The sequence below is a fragment of the Paramisgurnus dabryanus genome, chromosome 12 (assembly GCF_030506205.2).
Source record: "Paramisgurnus dabryanus chromosome 12, PD_genome_1.1, whole genome shotgun sequence".
Taxonomy (NCBI): Eukaryota; Metazoa; Chordata; class Actinopteri; order Cypriniformes; family Cobitidae; genus Paramisgurnus; species Paramisgurnus dabryanus.
The window spans coordinates 3,246,446-3,263,617 of record NC_133348.1 but is presented as its reverse complement, the minus strand read 5'-3'; the positions used below and the strand labels follow the sequence as shown (position 1 = coordinate 3,263,617).

General features: G+C 37.5%; 1 protein-coding gene across 2 annotated transcripts; it reads left to right on the top strand.

Annotated features, from left to right (window-relative positions):
• Positions 1-1,468: 1,468 nt before the first annotated feature.
• Positions 1,469-16,633, top strand: dnajc5ga (DnaJ (Hsp40) homolog, subfamily C, member 5 gamma a). Of its 2 annotated transcripts, XM_065256187.2 has the most exons (6): positions 1,469-1,619; positions 9,220-9,353; positions 9,607-9,820; positions 10,336-10,495; positions 12,944-13,026; positions 16,048-16,633. In XM_065256187.2, exons 2-5 carry the CDS (start codon positions 9,229-9,231, stop codon positions 13,021-13,023), a joined length of 579 nt encoding a protein of 192 aa, XP_065112259.2. In that variant the 5' UTR covers positions 1,469-1,619; positions 9,220-9,228; the 3' UTR covers positions 13,024-13,026; positions 16,048-16,633. The 2 variants fall into 2 exon arrangements, with proteins under 2 accessions (XP_065112259.2, XP_065112258.1); XM_065256186.2 differs by lacking the exon at positions 12,944-13,026.
• Positions 16,634-17,172: the final 539 nt, after the last annotated feature.

The following is a 17,172-nucleotide window of genomic DNA, read 5'->3' as shown; positions in this document are numbered from 1 at the left end:
GCAAATGTTATAATAATGGGAATGATGAATAAAAAATCCTGAATACATGAAAAAAACTTCTTTAGTGAAATAATGTGATGTCTTTATTCAAGCCATAGACCAGTGGTTCCCAAACTTTTTCAGCGTGCGCCCCCCCCCCCCTTGTGTATGGTGCATTCCTTTGCGGCCCCCCAAAGAAAATTTGTGACAAAAAACTGTTCTAAAACTCAAAATTTAATAAAAAAAAACATTAAATTATACAAAAAAGTTGTGCTTTTGGTTAGTAGCCTTATTTTTTTTTTAGGTTTAATTACACAGAATTCATGATAAATTAATATATTTCATAAAATGTTACAAAACTGGGGCCCCCCTGGCACCATCTCGCAGCCCCCAATTTGAAAACCACTGCCATAGACGACACTAGAGGTACAAATAACCTGCACAATGTCGAACCATAAAAATATTTAGAAGTTGATAGAGATATATATTATGCAAATCGCATACAAAATAAAAGTTTGTGTGTACATAATATTTTTGTGTGTGTAATTATTATGTATATATAAATACACACATACATGTATAAATTAATTTATCAAGTTATGTGTATATATAAATACAACATATGTATTTAAGAGATATTTACATTTATATATATATATATATATATATATATATATATATATATATATATAAATGTAAATATCTCTTAAATACATATGTTGTATTTATATATAAAAAAATAATTACACACATTATGCAAAAACAAACTTTTGTTTTGTATGTGATTAAACTTTTGACAGCCATATATATATATATATATATATATATATATATATATATATATAATATATATATATATATATGTGTGTGTATATATATGTGTATATATATGTGTATATATGTATATATATATGTGTATATATGTATATATATGTGTGTATATATGTATATATATATGTGTATATATGTATATATATATGTGTATATATGTATATATATATGTGTATATATATATGTATATATGTATGTGTATATATGTTTGTGTACATTTATATATATGTGTATATATATATTATATATATATACACGCTCACAATATAGAAGTGCCCGCTCACAAATATATATATACTTTTAGACTTTTATTTTGAGAAACTTGCATTAAAAAAAATAAAGGCTGGACTAACAGTTTTAGTTTTTACGTGATTAATACGTCACTTACTTACTTTCAAAATTAGTCCGTGAAATTTTCTTATCTTAACTGCTGAAGGTTATGTGAAACACAAAATTCAATCACTCTCAGTAACAGTTTGCATTGTTCAGAGTCAAAGCATCGATAACGCCCCTTAGCATACAGTGGTTTCAATCGGAACAATGAAACGACTCATTTAACGACACGACTCCCACGATTCAATCGCGCCTATCGCGCTCTACGAATTCAAGGGTGTAAACCGTGTTCAAAAAACGATTCAAAAGAGTCGACTCCCAACGCTCGACCGCGTCCTTAAATCTCTACTCTTTGAAGGGAGGACATGCGGCGATAGCAATGAGGAGCTGTGCAGAGTGGATCTAAATACATTAATCGGCTGAATCTTTTATGATTCAGCCACAGTTCACTTTATCACATTAGGACCTAGTTCAAGGTGAGTTTTGGTCGTCAATATTTAAATTTGTGAATCAAAACCATTAGAAATCCGCGGTCGTGGTTTAGCATGCTAATGCTAGCTGCCTAGTCAGCCGTTTACTTAATCGACTAAAGTAGTTGGTAATGTATGATGAACCAATGAATCAATTAATATAGAGTCTGAATCTTTCAATATGACTGTTACCAATGTAAATATGTCCGATGTTTTATTTTCAGCAGGCTCTTATGTGTGACACTTGTGTGTGAATTAGCCAGTCTCGTGTTTTTATTTCAATTTGTCCACATTTAACGACTATGCAAACTCCAGTGTTTACTATTTTATCTGAGCTGTGCACATTTATTTTAATGGGATTTGTTAAGGTCGAACCAAACAAATCATGAATAAACGGAGAGAGTAAAGGAAAGAAGATGGGATCTGAAGGGAGAGTAATCTGTACTAGATTAGAAATGGATTATGGGTTTACAGAGACATACCCCTGTTATAACGGCCAACAAGTGGTATACATACGATGACACTGCTAATACAATTGCATTGTATTGATACATTGCATTGTATTGATACATTGCGTGATAAAAAATAAACCCTATCATTACACACGTGACGTCACAGGACTCAGGTGTGTTTGCATAGAGAGATTCACGTATCTGTGAATTGGAGCGTTACTGGGTTTGTGTTGGATCTGTTTTTGCTTTGTTATACTGTATTGATTAAGCACTTATGATGTCCTGTAAAAATCAATGATTTTAAGTAAATGAAATCAGTCGTATTTTACATGGGTAGTCTTTTTCATTACTAGTTTATTAATAGTAGCACTGTTTGTTATTGATGATGAGTATTGAACCAGCTATTGTCTGAATCATATCTAGAATGTTATCTGTTAATCTATCAGTAAGATTTTAAATAGACAGGCCACATGCTTACCCAGTCATGGTCATTGAGAGGAGAGGTAATGATTTACTATTAAACCATGTATTTTGAGTTCATTCACAAAATATGCCCTGGAGGTGTCCATATGACTTCCAATAGAGTAGTTCTCTCTCAGCTCTCCCTTCGCTCTGACCTTTGTGCAGGGATTTATTTGCTTAATATAAAGCTCTTATTTACTGGTAACTCATTTGTATTGAAAGACTTTGTAGTTTGTACCCATTTAAAAGGGTAAAAAATTGGAAAAACCATTTTTGCCTGCAGTTGACATATTGCAGAGGTCATTGGTTCGATCTCGAGGAGCACGCTTAATGATAAAGGGAATAACTGGTAATGCATCATAAATCGCTTGGATAAAAGTGTCTGCCAAATGCATGAACGTACTGCTATTTCTTAACGTTTCGATTAATGCTTTGTTGGATTCGTCTGAAGTGCATTGGCTGTAAAGTTAAGCTTGGGATAATCTTGGATCTGATGATCAGAGCCTCATCTGAAGCTGCACAGCTGCAGTCTGATACGGGTCATTGTTTGGCTTTTGGATGCGTTATGTTCTTTAATGAAGATCTGGTACTGACTCAAAATTGTCTGTTTATCGTTTTCACTGTGGATGTTTGATCTTCATCAATCGAGGTGAGGTATTTTGAGCTTAAAGTCAGTAGGGTACCAGAAGTAAAAATCTCAGTTGTTTTCTTCATACTAGGGGTGTAACAATTTAATAATTTTTCTATGCGTCAATTACAAATCCTGTCCAATCGGGTGCATTTAATTGTGAATCGAATCAAATCTCTTTTGAATCAAATTCCCCAAAAAACGACATTTACACATTTGGCCGACGCTTTATCCCAAAGCAACTTAAAGGAATATTCCATTTTTTTAAAAGAAAAATCCAGATAATTTACTCACCACCATGTCATCCAAAATGTTGATGTCTTTCTTTGTTCAGTCGAGAAGAAATTATGTTTTTTGAGGAAAACATTGCAGGATTTTTCTCATTTTAATGGACTTTAACTCTTTCACCGCCAGCGTTTTTTTAAAAAGTTGCCAGCCAGCGCCAGCGTTTTTCATGATTTTCACCAAAGTTTAATGCCTTCCAGAAAATGTTCTTCTTTAAATATATAAACATACAATATACGAAAGGAAAGAACAGACCCTCTGCTTTCAAACAAAAAAAAAACGTTTCATCCTACCTTCAGTGGTTCTTTTGTAATCAGCTTTTGAATATGGGTAGGTTTCTGCAAAAACACCACATTTTGTTAGATAATTCAATTTTTGTGACGGACTTTTCATAGAGATCCCATTCAGAGCGATCTTCAAAACAGGCACGGACATGCAGCCGCTTGCCATAGGGCAATACTTCCGGGTTTAAAAAGTTGCGGAAGGTATTAATAGCGGTATTGCGGAAAGACGGAAAATCTCGTCATTGGCGGGGAAGCGTTTTCTCTTTATTGACGAGATATCTCGTCAATGGGGGTGAAAGAGTTAATAGAGCCCAACATTTAATACTTAACTCAACACTTAACAGTTTTTTTCAACGGAGTTTCAAAGGACAATAAACGATCCCAAACGAGGCATAAGGGTCTTATCTAGCGAAACGATTGTCATTTTTGACAAGAAAAATAAAAATGAAATCGTTGCCCTAGATAAGACCCTTATGCCTCGTTTGGGATCGTTTATAGTCCTTTGAAACTCCGTTGAAAAATCCTGCAATGTTTTCCTCAAAAAACATAATTTCTTCTCGACTGAACAAAGAACGACATAAACATTTTGGATTCAATTATTTGGATTTTTCTTTTAAGAAAATGGACTATTCCTTTAAGCTGGAGTATAGTCTTGTTTTTTAAGCATACACGAGTGTTGGCGTTAACGTTTGATGCTTGCACATTAGGAATGTGCCAATAGATGATAGGATCGTATATCGACGATCGTCAGACATATCGCCAATAGCGGGCTTCCATGACGATAGTTGGCGATGGTTGTTGTCAGGGTTGTGACGGTTATTATATAACCTTGAGGTCGACGGTTATAGTTGAACACTGTCATTAGAACTGTATAACCGCCAAAATCGTGTTATTAAAATATATTTTAAAAAACATTTATTATCAAAGAGAAAGTTTAAATACTGATAAAAACAATTGTCAACAGTCCATGTTATTAATGGTCTACATCGTTTTCAACTGTATTTGATTCTTTGGAAAACAGCATAAGTGAGATGTGCAGATGACTCATGAACATGCGAATATATCAGGTCAATTGACCGTTCCCAAAGACCCGGCCCCCTTAGTTACTGTCTCTATGTCCGACAAAATACGCCGCTCTCACGCCCCACCATGTTCTCACCCGTTGAAAAATACATCGTGGAGCAGGGAGGACACTGACATCGTGCTGACACACAGGACAGACCAGGATACTTTACTTGTCATTGTCGACAAAAATCGATAATAGAAATAGTCGACAATGAATTTCATTGTTGCGGTCATGACAGTTTTGCCCTTTGCCCTTTTAACTTTCCGTTGCGGTGCGAGGATTCCCATGAGAGGATGCTTCAAGGGCATCAATTCTGCAACCAGAAAGCCCAGTAAATGACTTAGGCGCATCAATTCTGCACCCGGAATGTGCATAAAAAGTCCGGTCAAGCACGTAATTCCCAAAATAACCATCCGCACGCTAAATCTTTTTTACTATGACAGTTTAACGCAATTAAGAAAAAAATTAAGCATACTTAATTGATTAAACGTACCTATTATATGTTCTCTTAAACACTGTCATGATTAATATTTACTAATGTTTCCTGTAACTTGTAAATCATTTTAAATTATTGATTTTAACATTTAAAATGATACTAGATGTAGCAGAAAGCACTATACACATTTAATTACAATAGTATCGGGCAGAAATTGGTATCAGCTGATATATGGAATTCTGGTATTGGAATCGGAATGAAAAAGGGAAACAAAACGTTTCAGTGTTTAGGACATTTTAAAAAAGAATGAGGTGTGTTTTGGTGCTAATTACATTTCTGGAAGGATAAATCGCAAAGTAGTGGTGATATGGTTAACCAGGGTGTGTCTATGTTTCAGCAAAACACTTCTTCTAACTTCAAATAGGTTTTCATTATCATGGAAACAAGTTTCAGATGTATAAAGCATCTGTAATCTCTGACATCATCTTAACATAAACAAGGGTATTATAGGAGTATACAAGCCATTGTAGCCTGGTATGCATTATAGATTCTCAATTCAACGAGTGTTAACATCTTGGTAGTGTTTCACTGAATTCCTGAATAATGGCTCATGATAAACATTCGAAGACTAAGGTAAAGGTTTAAACCCACCAAAATCTGTGTGTCTTCATTGAGTGTCTTCATTGAGATGGTTAATAAGATATATAATTTAGTAAAATGCTAGATTTTAAAAATGTATTAATTAGTTGATGTATATTAATTTTTTTCAAATATATTTTTATATTTTTTTCAAATATATTTTTATATATTTTTTTATATAAAAATCTCATGTCTTGAGTGGGCTTAATCGGTAGATTGGTACCTTTTAAGCCCACTTCATGATTCACCAATGTTTGCGAGCGCCTGTACTAAATAACATTCAAAAAAAAATTGTTGCTGAGACATTTCTGGCATAGACGATTGTTTTTTACTGTGCTTTAAGGCGACATGCATCTGCGTTTTTGGTCATGTGCTGTAGTTTTTCATTAAGTTGAGAACAAATGATACACATTAGCAGACAGACATCTATAATGCTACACAAGCGTGGGATATGTGTGCTTGTCAATGACGGGCATTAAATCTGTCGAATTCCGCGGAGTTTTCTGCCGAAATCTGCGGGCGCGAATTTCGTTTGCGTCCGCCTATATACTCCTGCTGCTATTTAAGTTGTCACGTTATGGTTTGTAACTGTTCTGAATCGTTTTTTTATATATATAAGTTTGTTATTCATAAGTTAATAACCTGCTGTTTCAAACATTAAGTAAAAAAGTAATCCAGACAACCCTGTTTATGACTGTCACTGTTAATAATTTTGTGATTGAATCCATGGGCGCGGGAAGTTGCACCCCCTGGTGGCAAAGATTTAAAACTGCGATGACAATAAAATGATGGCTTATAAATATCTCTGATTGTTTGTTTCTGTTCCAAGACATTTTGTATGTCATGCTTGGGGTGTGTGATGAAGAGAGGGATAGTTTTAGTAATTTTAAAATTATTTAATTTAATTAATTGTTTATTAGCCAATCAGATTTGTTTTGACGACGTGATTGCGATTCAGCCCTGCGAAGAGACGGGTTGCACGGCAACATAACTGGTTGCGCGCAACCGAGAGGCAGAAAGAAGATATGTCCATTGTGTTGTAGGCTAGTAGCTGTGTCTGTAGGTCAAAATGCCAAGGAGTTGTTGCGTGGGAAAATAGTACCAACAGAGTCAGTGCTGGGTGCCTGATGTTAACATAGATGCGACTATTACGTTACTAGTCTAACATTATAATTCAGACATGTATCACAGTAACACTGCAAAAATAAAGACAGAAAAACAGATCCAACTAAAATCAAGTTTTATTTATATACATACAATAAAGAACGCTTCAATAATTAAGGTTGTTGCAGTAGCGGATCAGCTCACCAAGCGGGCTTTCTGCCTCCTGGATGCGCGCTGGGCACCCTGTAGTAAACCTGCAACCCGTCTATACGTATAAGCATAACAGACAAGCATGCACACTCACAGCCACAATGACGAATGCATTTAGGCTATCTGTATCTATCAGCTTCGCAATGTCTCAGAAGAGAATTTTGGATTTTTTCAATCACACAGCCCAAAAGTCCCGAGGACTAGCGTTATTTCTCCAACTGACTCCTCATCCTGCATATCAGAGAAAGGTCATCTTTTCAAAAACTATTTAAAAATAAAGCCAACTTGTTTCGCGGTGTTTAACGCACATGTAAATGTTACAGAACATTAAAAGTAACATTTTAAAGTAAAAAAAGATTGAATTAAATGATTAAAAGGACATGAAAGGAACTAAAGTGTAAAGCCTCTATGTACAACAAGGAACATGCGCATTTAAGAGTGGTGGGTATTTCAAACATTTATATAAATTATTCCCATGCATCGATTTTAATGTTAAACCTCTATAAATTCAAATGAATCTATATGGAATATATTCCGACAATTTAGGATATGATGTTCGAATTTTAAAGTCGAAAAATATCTTATTTTTACACCGCCGTGCAGGAGGCATGGCAAACTGAAACAAAACTTAACACACAAATATTACACTTACGTGTAAAAATAGAATTAAATGAAACCGTGAATTAAAAGGTTACTAATCGCCTTAACTCGAGTGATGTCAATAAAGTTTCCATGTTAGAATTTAGAAATAGTAAAAACTTAAGCAAAGGAAAACAAAAAAGGCGTATAGGCTACTGGCACGAGTGAGAATATATACATTAACTGTTTCCATGCCTTCGACTTTCCTGCAAACTTGCTCAAATTAATTCTCCTGTTTTTCTTTTTTTCTTTACATCTTTATACTCCATGTTGCACTTAAGCTACGCTGCAACAGCAGACCCGGTGCGTGATGCGTGCCAGAGAAGACTCCGCACATGACTCGCGTTGCATTTATTAACTTTTACAAAGCATTTTGTAATTTGTGTAACTTTTTGGACACCTTTTTTACTTTGGCCTAGTCTATATATAATATTTCTGATTATATGGCATAGCTTTCTCCCCACCCAATGAGGCTAATAAAGTAATAATGAAAAATATGCTTAATCAATGGCCCGGCTAGAGGATAGTAGCAGAAAATAACGACCCTGGCAGAGAAATCAAACTCTACTAGTTGCAATAGGCTATATAGTTTGTATGCGCCGTCAGCTCATCTTTACTTTATGGATGGGAGGTGCGAGTGAGTTTTTAAAAGAAGACATTTATAGGTAGAGTGGTCTGCAGAATAAAAAGCTTGTGAACAACTTTAAAATGTTATAACTCCATACCAAACCCCCCCCCCCCCCGGCTGCATCCGCACCCCCTACCGGAAATATCTTCCCGCGCCTCTGATTGAATCTCCATTACGGTGTTTTTTTTATGCGCGCGGGGGTCGGGGGTGGGGTGCTAGATATTCGAATATATTCGGATACATTGCATGATATTCGAAATCCGTTCGAATTTGATTTTTCTCAAAAGTGACAGCCCTAGCATATAGTCCGCGTGATGCAATTTTCGTTATCAGAAGAGTATGGGTGACTGTACACACACCGCTAAATTTTTGAAACCCTGCATTCATTGTATGGTTAAGTTGTGTATGTACCTTCAGAATAATGTGGTACGTAGTGATGCAATGCGTTTATGTTGAATGTCTGTGTGCATGTACGAGTCAAATAAACTATACTTTGCAAGGCTGTGCTTACATTCGTTCACGTATGCATAAAGACTTAACTCCGCTTTTTACCTTACACCTTTTATTTCAGCATGAACAATAATTCGTCTTCACCACACCTTGTGTCCACACAGTGTGTTTGTTAAGTGGTTTGTGCTTGCTTTTGCCGTGTACATTGTTTTTTGTATCAACAAAATGGTGTTGTGTACATTGAGTAATCGCACATCAGAGACACTGCACATTTTCTGGATGTGAAATGGATGCATAATTAATCTGTTTTTCATGTTCTTCAGCATTCAAACATGGCAGACACCAAGCAGCCCTCCGATAGGCCACAGAGGAAGATGTCCACCGCAGGGGAAAGTTTATACAAGGTGCTGGGACTGGAGAAAGGTGCCTCAGGAGAGGACATTAAAAGAGCATACAGGTAGTTAAACACTGCCGGTGTTCCCACAATTATTTAGCATGGCTGCCTCCTAAAATTTGTGGAAATCTCTTCATCCTGTTCATGGAGAGATTGAGGACTACATTCACAACATTTGTTTAATCCATTCTAAGGATAGGTGATCTAAAAATGTTAGTCTTGATGAACGTTTTATATTACAAAACAAATGGAAGTGTTTGTTTTAAATGTCTCCCTTTACACACCCTGAGTGAACTAAATGATGTTTGATCTACAGAAAACTGGCTCTAAAATACCATCCAGACAAAAATCCAGACAACCCAGAAGCTGCAGAAAAGTTTAAAGAAATCAACAACGCTAATTCCATCCTCGCCGATGAGACCAAGCGCAAGATCTACGATGAATACGGCTCCATGGGTCTCTACGTCTCCGAGCAGTTTGGAGAAGATAGTGTCAAATATTACTTCCTCATGTCAAAGTGGTGGTTCAAGGTGAGAGTTTGTTTACAACTTTGGATCTGTTGCTTAAACCAATATCCCATAGTTAACCGTCATATTTACTGTAAACTCACTGTTCACCTACAGTGACTTTCCATAGTCATTTATTAGCAATTTAGATGTAACCGAAGACCTCTGCTTTTGGTTTTCATGTCTGCCAAATGCATTCTGTGAATTTGCGAGCTTTGTTCTCATTGCCATTTTGAATTACTTAAGTTAATGTGGTCTTTGATCATCCTGAGACCATTTTCTCATATAGGTTTAATGCAGATTGCACACCAGCTTGTTTTCATCTACAAAGTTATAAATAAATGCTCATGTGCGTAAAATAATTTACTTTGCGTCTTAGTATGGGAGCTTTCGATTGGTACAGACTCCTATTTAACTTCCAGTTGTGAGCAGATGCCTGGAAAATCGTGCAAACTGGCCCCGTCGTCGTCCTCGTGTGTTTCATGATGTGTTTTTCTGAGAGTTGTGTCACTGATCTGAGGTCTGTATCTCTGCGGCAGGCTACGGTCATGTGCTGCACCCTCTTCTCATGCTGCTGCTGTTGTTGCTGCTGTTGCTTCTGCTGTGGAAAGTGCAAACCACCGGAGGACGATGAGAACTACCAATACGTGGACCCAGAAGACTTGGAGGCGCAGATTAAAGCCGAGCAGGATGGAGGAGGTGAGCATCGAGCATTGTGATAAATAGGGCTGTGTAGCGGCAATGCGATACGTATCGCTCTTTGTGGGTCACAATGATGTGTGATATTGGGATATTTCCTATTTTAGGAATATAATAGGATTTTTGGGAACACGTCACCATATGCAAACCGTAGCACAAAAAAATTGTGGCGCGCACCTATGCTAGTACTTCCTGTCACTATTTTGAGATAAGAAAAATGCTATCTAGTTTATGTAAATAAAATAACTGCCATGACCCTTGCTATGATTTTTATGTTAAAGGACAAGTTCGGTATTTTACACTTAAAGCCCTGTTTTCAGATTGTTTATGATGAAATAGAACGGTTTTCACTGAAATTTCGACATATGCGGCTGCCCCGAGAATTTTTTGGGGTTAGTGTTTCACCTCCCACCTTTACAATGGGTTTAATGGTGCACTGGAACAATCCTTCCTAAAATGCATTAAACTTTCGTTTACAAAGACGTGAAACTCACCGAGTGGTCAGGGGTCTTCACTGGTATGCTCACACAAAAATCGCTGCAAAATACGCATTCCAACAGGTTTTATTGTAGTTTTTGCCAACTCCATTGATTTGTATTAGTTGTGCTGTGAGGTACGGTATTACTCCGCGCCGGGAACTTTGTTTCTATTCTTGCAATTGGCAATGGCGGATTAGCGCCACCACCTGGGCTGGAGTGTCTATTATTCAAGCTCTAAGCGGAAGAATGTACGGGTGTGAGGCGTTTGGAAAAATAGGTCCACAAGTTAACAACGAATGCTAAAACAGCTGTTGGAAAGCATCTTTTGCAGCGATTTTTGTGTGAGCATATCAGCGAACACCCCTGACCACTCACATCTTTGTATATAAAAGTTTAATGCATTTTAGAAAGGATTGTTCCAGTGCACCATTAAACCCATTGTAGAGGTGTGAGGTGAAACACAAACATCCGAAAATTCTCAGGGCAGCCGCATATGTCGAAATTTCAGTCAAAACCGTTCTATTTCACCATAAACAATCTGAAAAAAGGGCTTTAAGTGTAAAATACCGAACTTGTCCTTTAAAAATATCCATTTCATTTTTGAGAATAGATACAGTACTGCCAAACGAAATGTGACGATAATGATGTGTAATCGTATTTAATTTATTATCCCTTACAGGCCTTTCTTAGCATCTTTCCAGCAAGTACCACTTGTGTTTTCACGAATGTGAATCTAGTTTAGTCTTCACTTATGTCCGTTTGTTAAAGTTTGATTAATGCACTCTGATAGGTAAAATTGACTTTGTTTTAAATATGAGGCTGTTTAAATCATACTATTGAGGACATTTCTTTTGATCTAAGGGATGAGGGCGCGTTTTAAATTCAAAACGAAAAGTCAGGGTCACCCCATTATCTGCTGCCTTACATTTTATATTAAGATAAGAGATGTATGCTGGTCTGATCCATGTGTTTGAATTGAGTTTAAGGTGTGTGCTGTTCCATTTGACCTTTAATACTAAAATGAATGTGTCAAATGATTCAGCTCTTGACTGGCTTCATCCTTTTACTTGAAGAGGCTTACATCAGTCAACCGAGACATTGCTAATGTAGCTTTTATATTATTGATAGGTTGTGTATTTATGACAGTTAGGTTAAAGGCGGGGTGCATGATCTCTGAAAGCCAATGTTGACATTTAAAATCACCTAAACAAACACACCCCTACCCCAATAGAATCTGGACCTTCTTTTGATAGACCCGCCCCACACATACACAACCCAGGCAAAGATGTTGTTTAGTAGACACGCCCCTTACTGCTGATTTGCTCCAAGTGTGTTTTGGTAGTCAGAAGACTCCCTTTTCCAAGTTTTTTTTCAAAACTCATGCACCCCGCCTTTAAGTAGATGACAAATTCTGGCACGTTTTACAGGTATAATTTGTGTACATTTGTGAAGTTCTATCTCAAAAAAAACATATAGATAATTTATTATAACATGTTAAAATTGCCACTTTGTTGGTGTAAGCAAAAATTGTGCAGTTTTTGGGTGTGTCCTTTAAAATGCAAAGGAGCTGATCTCTGCACTAAATGGCAGTGCCGTGTTTGGATAGTGCAGATTAAGGGGCGTTATTATCTCCTTCTGACATCACAATGGGAGCCAAATTTTAATGACCTTTTTCACATGCTTGCAGAAAATGATTTACCAAAACTAAGCTACTGTTGTTGTTGTTTTTTTACATTTTCTAGGTTGATAGAAGCACTGGGGAGCAAATTATAGCACTTAAACGAAAAAAATCTGATTTTCATGATATTTCCCCTTTAAGCAATCATTTCGGTTTATAGACATGCTATTTTATTTAAATTTCATGTTAAAATGATCTTTCTTAGTGCCATCTTTATATATTTTTTTAAATATGTTTTTCTCTATCAGTGTAAAATTGGTGAATTTGAAGAATGTTCCTTTTACTCGACAGGTGAAACTATTATTATTGTCCAGCCTATATCTAGTCCTGGCCAAGAAATCTGCAGCGAAACTTTACCGGATTCAAAATGACTCGTAAGACTCTTACGTTAATTATCGAACCGTCAGAACCCATTCCTGATGCTTCATTTCACTCATAAAACCCCCCCTGCAATCCGCCCTTCAATGTTTGTCTTTTTTTTTACTAACCTTTAATTTACTGTGTTTGGTCTTTGTCTATTATAAAGGATTTGGGTTTCGGTCACTGTATGTAGTTGTCTAAAACCTAAGATGATCGCACTGTACATGTATCTTGAGTCACACTTACATTATGTGAACTGTACCATACCCGAGTTCGTTTGACCCCAAAGTACGGTTTGTTTGGCCAGTGTGATCGCTTCGTACCAGGGTGCGGCATACCCAGGTATGCTTTGCAGAGGTCATCTCAGGGTATGGTTTGGTTGATATAAAACAATGATTGTACTCTTATAGACATTTTCTGTGTTCGAAAACTTCATGCAATGACCTGAAACCTTAAATCACATACATGGAGACCCTGAGAACAATTTGGCTATATTTGCTTGACTATGCCTGCCCATGAACTTTGCTTTTGCATGTGCAAGCTTTGGATGTCCATGTTTTGCATGAGGCCATGCCTTTTTTCAACAGGCACATTGGACTCAGACTTAGTTTATCAATTCAGGCAAACCGTACTGAGTTTGGAATCGATTTGAATCATTTCCATGCTGTTTTAGTGCCATTACACCTTGAGTTTCAGACTTAATAAATCAAGATGCATAGGAAATTTATAAAAAGGCCTAAAAATTTCTGGATGTTTTTAAAGCGTGTGGACATAATTCCTTGTTTATGGTATCACTAGTGGTCTAGATGTTAGAAGACCGGCGGGTGCAGGAGTGAGTCAGGTAATGGGATTTCTTTCAGGAAGGTTACGCGACCGTGAGCTGTCAGAACAGCTGAATCTCATTGATAGACGTGTAATCGCATGAGACAACTCGCACAAGCACCTGTCACCACATCCATCTGTTCAACTTCTCACATCTCTATTTTACCAACCTGTTGTAAAGCATGTCACTTTATAATTGTAACCCTGCCAACCCTTCACCTCTTTGATAAACCTGCTACTGTAAAGCCTGGGACACAAAAACACCACAAAGATTATAGCCAAGCACATACATTTACACAACAGCAGGTGGCAGTAGTCTGTATTCATTATTCATACAGCAAAACCAGTGGAGGTACAGATAAAAATGTCACCCTCAATATTTGGATTTTTATAGCTTCTTAAAATTTAAACCGTATGAACTACATGAGAGTGATCTAATCTCGCAAGCTCTGACACTGATTTAGGATGCAGTCCCGGGCCTATATGCAAAAAAAATTTACGGGCCCCCTTAAGCCAAAGCCCCTCCCCAACCTTCCCCGTTGGCACTGTTAACTGTGGCGTGCAGGTCTGTTAAAGGGATAGTTCAGCCAAAAATGATATTATACTCATGATTTACTCACACCCAACCTGTCCGAGTTGCATATGTCCATCGTTTTTCAGACAAACACATTTTCGGATATTTTAGAAAATGTTTTAGATCTTTCAGTTGATTAAATGTAATGTTACGGGGTCCACGACCTTCAAGTCTAAAAAAGTGCGTCCATCCTTCACAAAATAAATCCAAACGGCTCCAGGATGATAAACAAAGGTCTTCTGAGGGTAATCCGCGCGGTGTTGATGTAGAAATATCCATATTTAAAACTTTATTAACGTAAATAACTACCTTTCGGTAGCGCCGCCATCTTAGACTCCTCTGTATTCAGGAGAGAGTATAAGCGTAGTGTACGCACTTTTCTTAGTGACGTATGACAAATTCGGAGGGCGGGGGCACAGAGCAGCAGCAGAGTAGCCTCCGTAGGCTGCGTAAGCTCTCATCCTGAATGCGGACGCGACTAAGATGGCGGCGATACCGGAAGGTAGTTATTTTAGTTAATAAAGTTTTAAATATGGATATTTCTACAACAACACCGAGCGGATTACCCTCAGAAGACCTTTGTTTATCATCCTGGAGCCGTTTGGATTTATTTTGTGAAGGATGGACGCACTATTTTTGGACTTGAAGGTCGTGGACCCCGTAACATTACATTTAATCAACTGAAAGATCTAAAACATTTTCTAAAATATCTGAAAATGTGTTTGTCTGAAAAAGGATGGACATATGCAACTCGGACAGCTTGGGGGTGAGTAAATCATGGGTTTAATATCATTTTTGGCCAAACTATCCCTTTAACAACATATAATTTTAATAAGGTAGTCAAAAAAATTAATAAACACAAACAAGAAATGACGGAGAAATTACACATTACGGAGAAATAAGATATCACTATACATGATATGCAACAAAAATATATTTATTGCGGTCACAAATAAAAATAAAATTGAAAAAAATGTAATTAAAAGATGGGGCGGCCCAGGGCTGGGGCGGCCCCCTATTGCCCGCGGCCCATTTGCACGTGCATACCCTGCATGCCCAGACGTTACGCCACTGATGCAAAATCTGCCAAAGATTACCTACCAGGTATCGATAAACTAGACCGACCAATATAAAAAAAACTGCCCAGCAATCGGCTTGGTGTGTCCCAGTCCTAAGGCTTCTATTGACCGCAGACACAATCCTGAATCTTGAAATACTATAATATCATACTTGCGGCATAAAAACTATATTCTTGTTTCACTCTGTGCTGCACGTGGATGTGTTTGTTAGTGGGGCAGTGATGTGGAAGAGCTGCGTCAGGGAAGGGAGGTACATTCTTAGGAGCAGATCCATGCTTATTCCCATGAGATGAACATCTGACAACAAAGCAGGGCCAGTGTTTATTCGTGACAAACGACATGTGCAATAAAATGCATGTAGTTCTGTCTGTCTAATCCACAACGTCTGATGGGTTAATGCAAAACAGAAGCAAATAGATGCATGCTTCACACTCCAATTGTTGTAGACCTATTGCTTTGTAGTTGGCTGTTTTGAAATGCATCTGTGAAAAAAATGCTTATTGAACGTCGCATGGTGTTCATCTACTAATTCTGTCAATTTTGTCTTCTTTTTTTTGTAGACTTAAATATCCCTATTTTTGTCCAGCCCAGTTCCACTGTCAACACCCCAGAGTCCACACATTTTGCCTCCAACCAGCCCATCCACACCACTAAGAAGTGAGCCACATGCCTGGTCCTGCTCATCATCACCGAGGGGTCCCTACTCACAGACACTTGAGATCCCCAATGTAGTGTGTTGACCGCAGGGCATCATGGCACCAGGACATCGTGCCGCACCACTATATTCCTTTTCAGACCCACTGGAAACAAGCGGCAGTTTGCCAAAAGACACAAACCCTCTGCCAAGCTCATTTAAACCGTATCTCCATTGGTGTGTATGTCCATTTGTCTGTCTATACCAAACATCTCGAATTAATATAGCTGGGAAACCGGTGCCATCAGGCTGTGCTCCAGAAGGGAGTGGGTTTTATTTTCGGGGACTATTTATTTTTATTTTATCGCTCTGGGTTTGTTTCTGTGTTAGAAGCATGGATGTGAGTGGAATGTTCACGTGAGTGCATGCCAAAAATTAGCCGCATGCCTCTAGTATACAGCATTTGAACTTGTGCGCGAACAAGCCCTCCTCCTAATAAAATAAAAAAAACATGGAGCCTCAGCTTGCCACTTTTTCGTTTTGCTTTTTAAAATGGGAGATTCAGGTGTGCAGTCACATCTCACATGGTGCGTTTGCATTATATGGCATTCAATACGGCCATCGTATGCAAATGACACATAAATGTGTAGTTAATCCTACCGACAAACGCAGCCGACGTGCCATATGCAAGGGTGGTACCGTATTTCCCTAAGATCGTAACACTTGAAATTGCAGGTGAAAGATGTTTTTCTATGCACTTTTCTTTCCACTACCTACATACAAACTTCAAGACACCAATGCAAATCTAATGGCTTTAGCCTTTACAGCTATTTATCAACCGGAAAGGCTATTATATCTGTACTTGTAAATTAGTTTTTATTTGTTAAACGGGGCTGAAATGGGAACAAACGTAATTTTTGTGAACGCTATGCCAAATCACACCTGTTTTCTTTATGCTGTTACGTATGTACGACAAAACGCAAATATTTTTAATCGTATTTATTTTTAATATATCAACATTTTGAGATTAACGTGTATGTCATGTTGTGAC